The sequence below is a fragment of the Adiantum capillus-veneris genome, chromosome 26 (assembly GCF_014529385.1).
Source record: "Adiantum capillus-veneris isolate H3 chromosome 26, ASM1452938v2, whole genome shotgun sequence".
Lineage (NCBI taxonomy): Eukaryota > Viridiplantae > Streptophyta > Polypodiopsida > Polypodiales > Pteridaceae > Adiantum > Adiantum capillus-veneris.
The window spans coordinates 103,503,140-103,515,258 of NC_140956.1; the positions used below are offsets into that span (position 1 = coordinate 103,503,140).

Consider the following 12,119-nt stretch of genomic DNA (forward strand, 5'->3'; position numbering starts at 1 on the left):
GATCCAGCATCGGTCGCTGGCGGATCTCATCAATCTCCTCCATGGTCAGTAGTCTGACCGGGCGTCGTGCATGTCGAGCCAAAGTGATCTGAATCCTCTTATGCAGCCTCCGCCGATGCTGTGTAGTCCTCCGCAGTCGTGGGCGTCTAGATCTCCCCAACTTAGTCGCTCGGTCAATCAGTGTGCCTCTAGTGTGAGGCGACGAGCTCTGCTGTGGTAGTAACTCCTCCGGGTGTCCAGTGGCAGCTCTAAAGAAATTTGTGATCTGTCTCTGAGACTGGCTAGCCTCTCCTCTCATCATGCTCTCTCTGTGTCAGCGTAGCTCGAGCAAAAACAAACCGAAGCATCTCTGATCCTCGTACTGCATGACTCTGGAGAATGGTCCAAAGCCCTCTCTGAACAAGCAATGGAAGCGGCCTCGTATCTCGTAGTAGACGGGGCAGTGGCATGTGTAATGCAACTCTGTCTCAGGCTCGATGTCACACAGGGGGCATGTCCTGGCCTCTGCTGGTACTCCGTTGTATCTCCTAGTCTCGATCCGCAGTTGGTGTGAAGATGTGCGTATCTGGCCGATAGCACATCATATCCCATGAGACAAGTGGGTGTCCATGTATCTGGGCCTCGTCACAAAACCATCAACCGTAAGCTGGAGGAGATGCTCTCTGTAGAAAGCCATCTTCGTGCCCAGCTCCTGTGCTGGCTATATCCATGTCCTCCTGGTGTCCAGCTGAGTCAAGTCCTGGCGGATGAGCCTGGTGATCTCGGACTGTGTAAGAGTCACAGAGGGTGCATCCAGTGAGTACTGGAAGGGAGGCAATCTGTCTATGCTGAACCCATGCGCTTGAAACCATGATGTCATCTCCCCATACCAGCATGCTGTATCTCCCTGCATGGCTAACTGTCGAGAGGACTCAAGTGCAAGGCGGGCATATCTGTCTCTGGGAAGTTCCCACATGCGGTGTATGAAGGGGAGAGATGTGGTGAGCGCCTCAACCACTAGTGGGGGGGCAGCTAGCTTTGCTCGAACAATAGCACGTGGTACTGAAGCCTTGGCTCTAATGAGCCGCGAGATCATAGAGACCAGAGGCTTCTCCATGTCCCCCCATCCATCACTGCGGCCTGTCCTCCCGTGATGATCCAATGAAGGTCCCCAAATCCCAGCTCCATAAAGCAATGCAGAAGCCACCAGAGTGTCAAAGAGCCAGAGCTTCGTCCGAGGCTCCTGAAACTGAACCTGTGAACACATCCTTTCCAATCTACCCAATGCTGCATGGGCTCTGGTCAGTCTAGTCTCTGCTGCCCTCCTCAATGAAAATGCTGGCCCACTAAAAACCACTCCGAGGTAAGTGTACGCATCTGTATACTCCACAGTCTCCTGGCCGTATGTGAATGCTGGCGCTGACCTCCTGATCCACTGTGGGGTGGTATTAAATACCATGACCTTGGTTTTACCAAGGTTGACGGACAAACCACTTTCCTGAGCAAACCTATTCAAAGCATCCAAGTGACGTTGCATCCCCTCCGGAGAGTCGGAGATCAACCCAATATCATCAGCATATAACAATAATGGAATCCATGTCCCTGCCAGCTGTGCACCTCTATCACCATCTCTCTTAATGTAGTCAGAAACCTCATCCACATACATACCAAATAGAGTAGGAGAGAGCGGGCAGCCTTGCTTCACCCCAATAGTGAGTGAATCGGTGTGGATAGACCCTCTGAGGTGCGTACCTGCCCCACTACTGACCTGTATAATGCCATGACCCCCCAAATGAGCTCTGTGGGTACTCCCATCTGCTGTAATCTGCGCATCAATCTAGCTCTAGGCACTGTGTCAAATGCTTTGCGGAAATCCACAAAGCTACAATAGATCCGTCTCCCACGATCTACCCTCCTCAATGATGGCTCTGAGTGTCAAGATATGGTCAGGAGTAGAAAAACCCCTTCTGAACCCTGCCTGCCCGGCTGTGCGTATCCCCTCCCTCTCTGCCCATCTACTCAGCTGTTGCTCAAGAATAGATGCGTACAACCGTGCCAATGTGTGTCCAATCATGATAGTGCGATGATTCCCAGGCTCCATAGGGTCTCCCGACTTGAAGATAGGTACAATAGTAAATAGGCTCCAAGTATCAGGCAAGCCCTCACACATGGCACGGTTAAACATCACTGCTAGAAGCTCTGCTAGTAGATCTCTGGCATGAGTGAAATGCTCAGCCACTAAACCATCATGATTGTATGCTCTCCCAGTCCTCATCTTGTCAATGGCCTTCCTCACCATCTCCGCGGTGAAGAAAGCACATGTGTGTGGGCATGGATCGGGAGGGTTGGCTGCTCAGGAACTGTGTACAGAGATGATGCGTACTGGCCCGAGTCCTCTGTAGAAGTGATGGCGGGGGGGGGAGAGTGCTCCTGAAAGAGCCGCCATGCCTCACGTGAGTCCTGACTCAAGAATAGCTGATATAGATCCTGCTCTAGGCAAGCCAAAAATGCCCTCTTCTTCCGGCGTAGTAGGCGTCGGAAGTCAATCTGTGACTGTCTGTGAGTGATGTCCCCCAAAAGCACCTCCCTCTGAAGTCTAGCTCTAGTGTCCCGGCATTCCTCATCATACCAACTGTTCTGGGGCATGCTCCCCGAGCGGCGTCTCTGCTCAGGCTGGGTATGTGGGTATGCCTCTGCTGCTGCATCATGTAGTGTCTGTGTCAATATAGTAGTAAGCTCCTCCAGAGGTCGCCCTAGCTCCTCTGTGCATAGGCGTCTGTAGATCCCATCTATGTATACATAGTCCGTCTCCCGCGTGAAGGTATAGCGAGTAGGGGTTGCTGTCCGTAGCTTGTGTGCTACACTAAACTGAAAAGAGATGGTCATCGACACAAGAGCTTGATCCACTGCCACACCAACAGGTCTGGGTCCAACCGTGAGATCCTGGATACTAGAGATGAGGCTCGGCTGTGCCATGACATAATCCACTGTGCTGGCTCCATGTCTATGTGGAAAGCATGTAAAACCCCTCGAAGTGGGAAATCTCTGTAGGCCATTCAAGATGGCCAATCCATGTGCAGTCCCCATGTCTATCAAGTGTCGTCCTCCATCTTGTGATAGTCTGGATAGGCCTGTCTCTGCAGCATCCAGCTCTCTCAGCATCTCCTCTGAAGTATCATAAAATATTGTCTGGATGATGGGCAGTCCTAGCATTGAAATCCCCTAAAATGATGATATCACCATCTCTAGAGAACTCCCATATGTCATCATCCAAAATAGAGAAAGGGGACTGTCCTCTGGCTGGTGCATACACTGACGTGCTTGGGGGAAAGTAGCAAATAGCAATGTAAAGATATCTATCTGTCTCTGCTCTCAGTCTCCCCCACATGTACCTAGCTTGCTCATCTCTGCAGGCTATATGTATCAATGGCTGCAACTCCTCCCTGAATAACATTGCCACACCTCTTGATCCCCGCCCTCTGTGCTCTGATCGTGTCTCCTGTCTATAGGCAGTCTCCCATCTATATCCACTAATGTGAGGCATAGACTGTCCAGGGGCCTGATGTCTCTCAGAGTAGAAGACGATGTCTCTTCCCCTGAAACTATCCTCAAAGGCGCCCACATCAAGTCGCATAGATCCATTACAATTCCACATGGCAACTTTGAGTGTGGTCCCATGGGTCTCGCACCGTCATGTGGAGCGCCGCTCTACAATCACAACCCGGCCATCTCTGTAGAAGGCCGTCTTTCACTTCTCCCTTGCCGCTTGAATCTCTGGCATTACCTCTCTCACATGCGCAAGCTGTGTGAGAGTGAGGTCATCTCCAAGGAATATGCCCGTTTTCTTTAGTGTAGGACGCTTCTTCAAGAAGTCCTTCTTTGCCTCCATGGATGGGAAATGGATGATTAAAGCTCTCCCTTTTGAAGTCTCCCCATTGCCTCGTGTCTTCTTCCCCACCCTCCATGCCTTTGTATGAGTAGCCTCACTACCCATCATGCGGAGAAGTTCTTCAATTTCCCCTTCCACATCATCTCGGTCTTTTAGACCGGTTACTCTTATATGCAAAGCTCTAGTTTTCCTTCGCTGTTCTTCTTCTAGAGTCATGTTAGTGGGGACAGATGTGGTTTCTTTCCCTTTGCCTTTCTTAGCGACTTCTATCCACTTCTTGGCCTCATCCGCCTTCTTTTGCGTCTTCGTGATCACATCCATCCACGAAGACGTCTTTACCATCTTTTGTTTCTCCTCCTCTTTGATCATCCGTACCTGCTCTTTGATGACCTTGATTTCCTCTACTACCGAAGGTTGGAATTCCCCCTCCTCTAGTCCACTGCTCGCTCTATCAGCAAGTTCTCGCTTGAGAGCTGAGACCTCTTCTTTAAGTGCTTTGGAGTCCGCCTTAAGTGCTTGTAGCTCTGCGTGCAGGTCCTCTTTCTCTTTCTTCCACTGCGCGCCTTTGTTGAGAAACATTTGAAGAAGGTTGGCCTTCTCTTTCCACCATCCCTCCATATCTGATTTCCAGTCTTTCATCTCCCTCTCCATTTGTGTAATCCGCTTGTTTGTAAGCACAAAGGTTGCCTTCGGATTGGCTTACACACTGGTGAAGCAGTCATGACCTCCATCAAAAATACAATCTGCACTTCTGCCAAACCAACCCACTATGTCCACATCACACATACATCCTTGTCCCGCATAATGTATACATAGGGTTTCCCCAAATCAATCATACATTCTTGATATTTGCTTTTCTGATTTTCTGCAGAGTTTTTGTCAGAGCTGTTCTGCCTTTTGTAGACCTGCAGGTTCTTGCACTTTCTTTCAAAAATCTCCAACTGAAAATTGGGGAAATTCCTGTTTTTTGTTTCCCTGTAACTCTGATTTTCTGGCTGTGGGGGAGGGGGTAATTTCTGACGGGCAAAACCCTGTACCTGCTTGGGGGGGGGGGGGCAATGCAGGCAGCAGCAGCGCGAGGGGCAGCAACAGCTTGAGCAGCAGCATCGCGAGGGGCAACAACAGCAGCAGCAGTGCGAGCAGAGAGAGAGAGAGAGAGAGAGAGAGAGAGAGAGAGAGAGAGAGAGAGAGAGAGAGAGAATGAAATGAAATGAAATGTTATAGTAACGTCTTCAAAAGGCCAAAGTGACCTATGAGACTCAAAAGTTACAATGTGGTGGATCTGATACAAAGTCAGAGTAACAAACTAACAACATGACAAAACAAAACAAAAAATACTATGGGATCCTAGACTGGTCGATGTGAACTAAGCAAAAGGGGCAGCTTGCCGGGATAGCTAAATCACAGGAGATCTAGCATCGGGCGCTGGCGGATCTCATCAATCTCCTCCATGGTCAGTAGTCTGACCGGGCGTCGTGCATACCTGGCCAGAGTGCTCCGAATTCTGATGAAGCCTCCGTCGATGCTGTGTAGTCCTCCGCAGTCGTGGACGCCTGGATTTCCCCAGCTTACTCGCTCGGTCGATCAGTGTGCCTCTGGTGTGAGACGAAAGTGAGCTCTGCTGTGGTATTAGCTCCTGCGGCGGCTGTCCGGTGTTTGCTCTAAAGAAATCTGTGATCCGTCTCTGAGACTGGCTAGCCTCTCCACTCATCAGGCTATCTCTGTGTCTGCGTAGCTCGAGCAAGAACAAACCCAAGCATCTCTGATCCTCATATCCCATGACTTTGGAGAGTGGTCCAAAACCCTCTCTGAACAAGCAATGGAAGCGGCCTCGTATCTCATAGTAGACGGGGCAGTGGCATGTGTAGTGCAACTCTGTCTCAGGCTCCATGTCACACAAGGGGCAAGTCCTGGCCTCTGCTGGTACTCCGCTGTATCTCCCAGTCTCAATCTGCAGCTGGTGAGAAGATGTGCGTAACTGGCCAATAGCACATCTTATCCCATGAGACAAGTGGATGTCCATGTATCTAGGTCTCGTCACAAAACCATCCTCCGTAAGTTGGAGAAGATGCTCTTTGTAGAAAGCCATCTTCGTGCCAAGCTCCTGCGCCGGCTGTATCCATGTCCTCCTGGTGTCTAGCTGGGTCAGGTCTTGACGGATGAGCCTGGTGATCTCGGACTGTGTAAGAGTGAGAGATGGTGCATCCAATGAGTACTGGAAGGGTGGCAACCTGTCTATGCTGAACCCATGCGCCTGAAACCATGATGTCATCTCCCCATACCAACATGCCGTATCTCCCTGCATGGCTAACTGGCGAGAGGACTCAAGTGCAAAACCATCCTCCGTAAGTTGGAGAAGATGCTCTTTGTAGAAAGCCATCTTCGTGCCAAGCTCCTGCGCCGGCTGTATCCATGTCCTCCTGGTGTCTAGCTGGGTCAGGTCTTGACGGATGAGCCTGGTGATCTCGGACTGTGTAAGAGTGAGAGATGGTGCATCCAATGAGTACTGGAAGGGTGGCAACCTGTCTATGCTGAACCCATGCGCCTGAAACCATGATGTCATCTCCCCATACCAACATGCTGTATCTCCCTGCATGGCTAACTGGCGAGAGGACTCAAGTGCAATGCGAGCGTATCTGTCTCTAGGAAGTTCCCACATGCGGTATATGGAGACTGATCTGGTGAGCGCCTCAACCACTAATGGGGGGGCCGCTAGCTCTGCTCGGATAATGGCATGTGGTACTGATGCCTTGGCTCTAATGAGCCGCGAGATCATAGAGATCAGAGGTTTCTCCATGCTCCCCCATCCATCAGTGTGACCCGACCCCCCGTGATGATCCAATGAAGGTCCCCATATCTCGGCTACATAGAGCAATGCAGAAGCCACCAAGGTGTCAAAGAGCCAGAGCTTCGTCCTAGGCTCCTGAAATCGAACCTATGAACTTATCCTCTCCAATCTACCCAATGCTGCATGGGCTCTAGTCAATCTGGTCTCTGCTGCTCTCCTGAGTGAGAATGCCGGTCCGCTAAAAACCACTCCAAGGTGAGTGTAAGCATCTGTGTACTCCACAGTCTCCTGGCCATATGTGAATGCAGGTGCTGACCTCCTGATCCACTGTGGGGTGGTATTAAACACCATAACCTTGGTTTTACCAAGGTTGACAGACAAACCACTTTCACGGGCAAACCTATGCAAAGCATCCAAGTGACGTTGCATCCCCTCCAGAGATTCGGAGATCAACACAATATCATCAGCATATAACAAAAGTGGGATCCATGTCCCTGCCAGTTGTGCACCTCTATCACCATCGCTCTCAATGTAGTCAGAAACCTCATATACATACATACCGAATAGAGTAGGAGAGAGCGGGCAACCCTGCTTCACCCCAATAGTGGAGTGAACTGGTGTAGATAGTCCCTCAGGGGTGCGTACATGCCCAACTACTGATCTGTACAATGCCATGATGCCCTAAAGGAGCTCTGTGGGTACTCCCATCTCGTGTAGTCTGCGCATCAATCTAGCTCTGGGTACTGTGTCAAAGGCTTTGCGGAAGTCCACAAAGCTACAATATATCCGTCTCCCATGAGATCTGCCCTCCTCGATGATGGCCCGGAGTGTCAAGGTATGGTCAAGAGTAGAGAAGCCTCTCCTGAACCGTGCCTGCCCATCTACACGTATTCCTTCCCTCTCTGCCCATCTACTCAACTGCTGCTCAAGAATGGATGCATACAACCGTTCCAGTGTGTGTCCAATCATGATAGTGCGATAATTCCCAGGATCCATAGGGTCTCCTGACTTGAAGATAGGTACAATCGTAGATAGGCTCCAAGCATCAGGCAAGCCCTCACACATGGCACGGTTAAACATAAGTTCTAGAAGCTCTGCTAGTAGATCTTTGGCGTGTATGAAATGCTCAACCACTAGGCCATCATGATCATATGCTCTCCCAGTGATCCTGTCAATGGCTTTCTTCACCATCTCAACGGTGAAAAAAGCACGCGTAGACTGACGTACTCGGGGGAAAGTAGCAAATAGCAATGTAAAGATATCTGCCTGTCTGTGCTTTCAATCTCACCCACATGTACCTAGCCTGCTCATCCCTTCGGGCTATATGTATCATTGGCTGCAGATCCTCTCTAAATAACACTGCCACTCCCCCTGAGCCCCGTCCTCTGTGCTCTGATCGCGTCTCTTGTCTGTAAGCTGTCTCCCATCTGTATCCACTGATGTGAGGCAGGGATTGCCTAGGGGCGTGACGTGTCTCAGAGTAGAAGACGATGTCTCTTCCAGTAAAACTATCCTCAAAAGCACCCACATCAAGACGCATAGATCCATTACAATTCCAGGAAGCCATTTTGAGTGTGGTCCCATAAGTCTCGCACCGTCATGTGGAGCGTCGCTCTAGTATTACCACTCTTCCATCTCGGTAAAAGGCAATCTTGCCTTTTGCCCTTGCGGCTCTAATCTCCGGCATTACCTCTTGCATATGAGCGATCTGCGAGAGGGTAAGATCATCCCCGAGAAAGATGCCCGTCTCTTTAAGAGTTTGCCTTTTCTTCAAGAAGGACTTCTTCGCTTCCATGGAGGGAAAACGGAGGATGAGTGCCCTTTCTTTTGAGGTTTCCCCATTGCTTCCATTTTTCTTTATGTGGCCCACTCAGGCTCTTGTGTGCGTCGGACCATGAACCCCCATCAAGGCCATGAGTTCTTTTACCTCCTCGTCCACATTGTCTTTGTCTTTAAGACCGCAAATTCTCACATGTAAAGCGCGCACACGTCTTCTTTGCTCCTCCTCTAGTGTCAGATTAATGATAGTGGGTGTGGACATGGGCGTTATGTCCTTGCCTTTTCCTTTCTTGGCAACCTCGATCCATTTCTCGGCCTCATTTGCCTTCTGTTGAGTTTTGTAAGAACATCTACCCAAGAAGTCGTCATCTCTTTGTGTTGCTCTTCTTCCTCTTTGATGGCCCGTACTTGCTCCTTGATCGTGTTGATTTCTTCGATTACTGAGGGTTGCAATTCGCCCTCTTCCAGTGTGTTTCTTGATCGTGCTTTGGCAAGATCCTTCTTGAGTGACGCAATCTCTTCATCCTGAGTCATCACCCGATCTTTAGTGCATTTATCTTGCTTTTTTGAATTAAAACGCGTCCTTCGAGCATTTTTTATTGTGCCCAATAGATTTCGGTTCATCTTGGTAATGGTCTCCGTCATTTCCTCTTTGCACTTTTGGATGGCATCCTCTAGGGGGTCGGCTTTATCGTTTAGCTTCCTCATGCTTAATTGTCGCCTGGAAAACGATAGCCACTAAGCTACTAAGCGCACATATGCATCCACATTACGCATACATTATCTCCCGCATAAGCATACATTTTGCGCGCTTTTGCAATTTCCTGTGAGATCTGCCAAGAAAATCTGCGATCTGAATTTCTGAATTTTCTGGGGTTTTTTGTATTTCTGGAATTCTGTCACCAGATTTTTGAGAATTTCTCTAAATTCCTAAAAATTCCCTGCTATTGGAAAATTGCTGGACCTGGCAGCCGATTTCTGAAAATTCCCTGCTACGTGTGTGCTCTGTTCGTGTCAACCTGCTGCAACTTCACCTTGCTTCTGTTCATGTCTACCTGAAGGCGAGCAGCTTTACCTGACAGCGAGCGGCGAGCACCTATTGGGCGAGCACCAAAATTTTTTGTTGGACTAGCAGCTTGGACAAGCACCTTTGGAAAGGATGAGGGCGAGCAGTCGTTGGCGAGGGTGCCCTCGCAGTCAGGGGCAAGGGTGAGGGTGAGGGCGAGGGCGAGGGGAGGGGCGAGGGCGGGTAGTCGGGGGGGGGGGGGGGGGGGGGGGGGGACGAGGGGCTTTCTCTATCTACGCTTGCAGGTTTTTTTTTTTCGTAATTATTATTTTTAAAACCCCTCTTTCTCTCTCTACGCTCACAAACTCTACCTCTCTCTCTCTCTCTCTACGCTCTGCCCTCTTTCTCTCTCTCTATTCAACATTTTCCTCTCTCTCTCTCTCTCTCTCTCTCTCTCTCTCTCTCTCTCTCTCTCTATGCAATTCCTCTTTCTCTCTCTACGCCCTGTTTTTCCCCCTCTTTCTCTCTCTACGCTACTTTTCCCCTCCCCTTGTTCTCTCTCTGCGCGCTAGGTTAGGCTGGGTTGGCGCGCGAGCAGGGGGCGGGTGCAGGGGCAGCGGGGGAGCAGAGAGAGAGAGAGAGAGAGAGAGAGAGAGAGAAATGAAATGTTATATTAACGTCTTCAAAAGGCCAAAGTGACCTATGAGAGAGAGAGAGAGAGAGAGAGAGAGAGAGAGAGAATTCCTTCTTTTAGTTTGGCTCGCTGTTTCATTTCAGAGCTGGTTTGCAGCCATGGGACACAGAAGTAGGAAAATGGCTGCGGAAACAAAATGTTTCCATTCCTGTGATCTTGATTGTTAACAAGGCTGAGGGTATACAATCGGATGCAACAGGCATGCTCCTAGCCACCCTTGGTGAAGCGCACAGTTTGGGATTTGGGGATCCCCTTCCAATCTCAGCCGAGACAGGGGAAGGATTGACTGATTTGTATGCAACCTTAAAGCCTTTGCTTGCGGATGCTCAAGAGTATATAAATGCAACCAAAGGTGCTTTTAATCAGTTTTTTGAGCTTATGAAGATGAATTTTTAGGAACTGATTCTCATTCTTTGCCTGGTGAAACGACAGAATTAAGTGCTGATGAGACATGTGAGGGCTCCTTGCCGCTGCAGCTTGCCATTGCTGGGCGGCCCAATGTTGGGAAGTCAACTATTTTGAACTCTCTACTTCGAGAGGAGCGTGTGCTTACAGGGCCTGAGCCAGGATTAACTCGTGATGCTGTTCGGGTTAAGTTCAAGTATGAGAACAAAACTGTTTACCTTGTAAGTTATTAAACATACTTTGCATTTTTATCCGGTACATCTCAAAAGCATAAGAGTTGGTATGTAAACGGCGGCTTGCTTGGTTTCTTTACGTTTTGGGAAGGGGTGGACACCATAAACTTCCTGCCTCATCTATGCTTAATTTGTACTTGCCTAAACATAACGAGGCTGTGCTGATGAGCTAAACATTTGATGCTTAATGCCTGCAGGTGGACACAGCAGGGTGGATGCAGAGGGCCCAAATAACAGAGGGCCCTGCAGCACTAAGTGCTATGCATGCTAGAAGAAGTCTCATGCGGTCCAACATTGTTGCGCTAGTATTGGACGGGCAGCAGGTTTGTTAATTCAACTGAAGCATTGGTCTCTTAACTTTTTAAGTGTCCCTTAACCTCTTTGTGACGAACTTTGGCACCAATGACACGGGTAGCGATGTGAGAATTATTTTCCAAGCTATACATGATAAAGACGACAATCTTTCGCTACACGTCCCTTCATAAGTGAATTTGGGCTCTTCCTGGATTCATCTAGGTATATAGATGATCTTTTGCTGCATGTTTTGACATTGGTGAAGATAAATGTTGTCGAGTTTGAACATTGTGTTTTAATTTGTCCTCATGTGGAGCCCCATTTTTCCTCGTGTTCTAGTATAGCTTCTCTGTTTTATTAGCTTGTTTTCACCATTGATCGCATGCCAACTGTGCACTTGCTATCCTTTGACTTGTGCTGTTGAAAAAAAGGTGGCTCTAACACTGGTGAGCTGACATGTGGGCTTTCCCTCCTCATGTTAAGTTCAGATTGCACCATAGTATCTACGGCTGTATGGATCCGTTTGGCTTGGTTTTCTGTGTATCTGCTTGTTTTTCTTGCTTTGACACCATAGGCACCTTCCAGGAAACTTGCATCCTCTTGGAACTCCTGGGCTGCATTTTCTTGCTTGCTTGCCCTGCTAAAGACCTGCATGAAATTTTCTGGCTCCTACTGGAGTGACAAAACTGCTACCTCAAAGAATAAAATTGGTTTGTTAGCCCGCTCATTACCTTCTGCTATAATAGCATTGCCTGCGAAGACATGATTCAGGCAAGTTCCATACATGTTTTGTTGGCCCAAACTACCATTTTGTCTGGATTTGCATTGTCAATTTCTGGTCTTTTGGATTGTTCTCTTTGATTCTCTAACAAGTGTAGCTCCTACTCCATGTGGCTGCATACAAGAGACACAACAGCACAAACAGTAGGGTGTTGATGCTCAATTCAGCTGTCAATATTATGATGGTCACAGCACTTATCACACTTCCGGTGGTTTTATATGCCGGCAGGAGCTCTGAGAGTGCTGCACTACGAACACACATTGTGGTATGC

General features: G+C 49.0%; 1 protein-coding gene across 2 annotated transcripts in view; it reads left to right on the forward strand.

Moving 5' to 3' along the window:
- Window positions 1–12,119, forward strand: part of LOC147423927 (GTP-binding protein) — an 86,387-nt gene that overhangs the window by 72,580 nt on the left and 1,688 nt on the right. For both annotated transcript variants that reach the window (XM_086500898.1, XM_086500899.1), the window contains 3 exons: window positions 10,219–10,487; window positions 10,568–10,761; window positions 10,971–11,096. In XM_086500898.1, coding sequence (XP_086357024.1) covers window positions 10,219–10,487; window positions 10,568–10,761; window positions 10,971–11,096 — 589 coding nt within the window. The remainder of the gene's footprint in view (window positions 1–10,218; window positions 10,488–10,567; window positions 10,762–10,970; window positions 11,097–12,119) is intronic.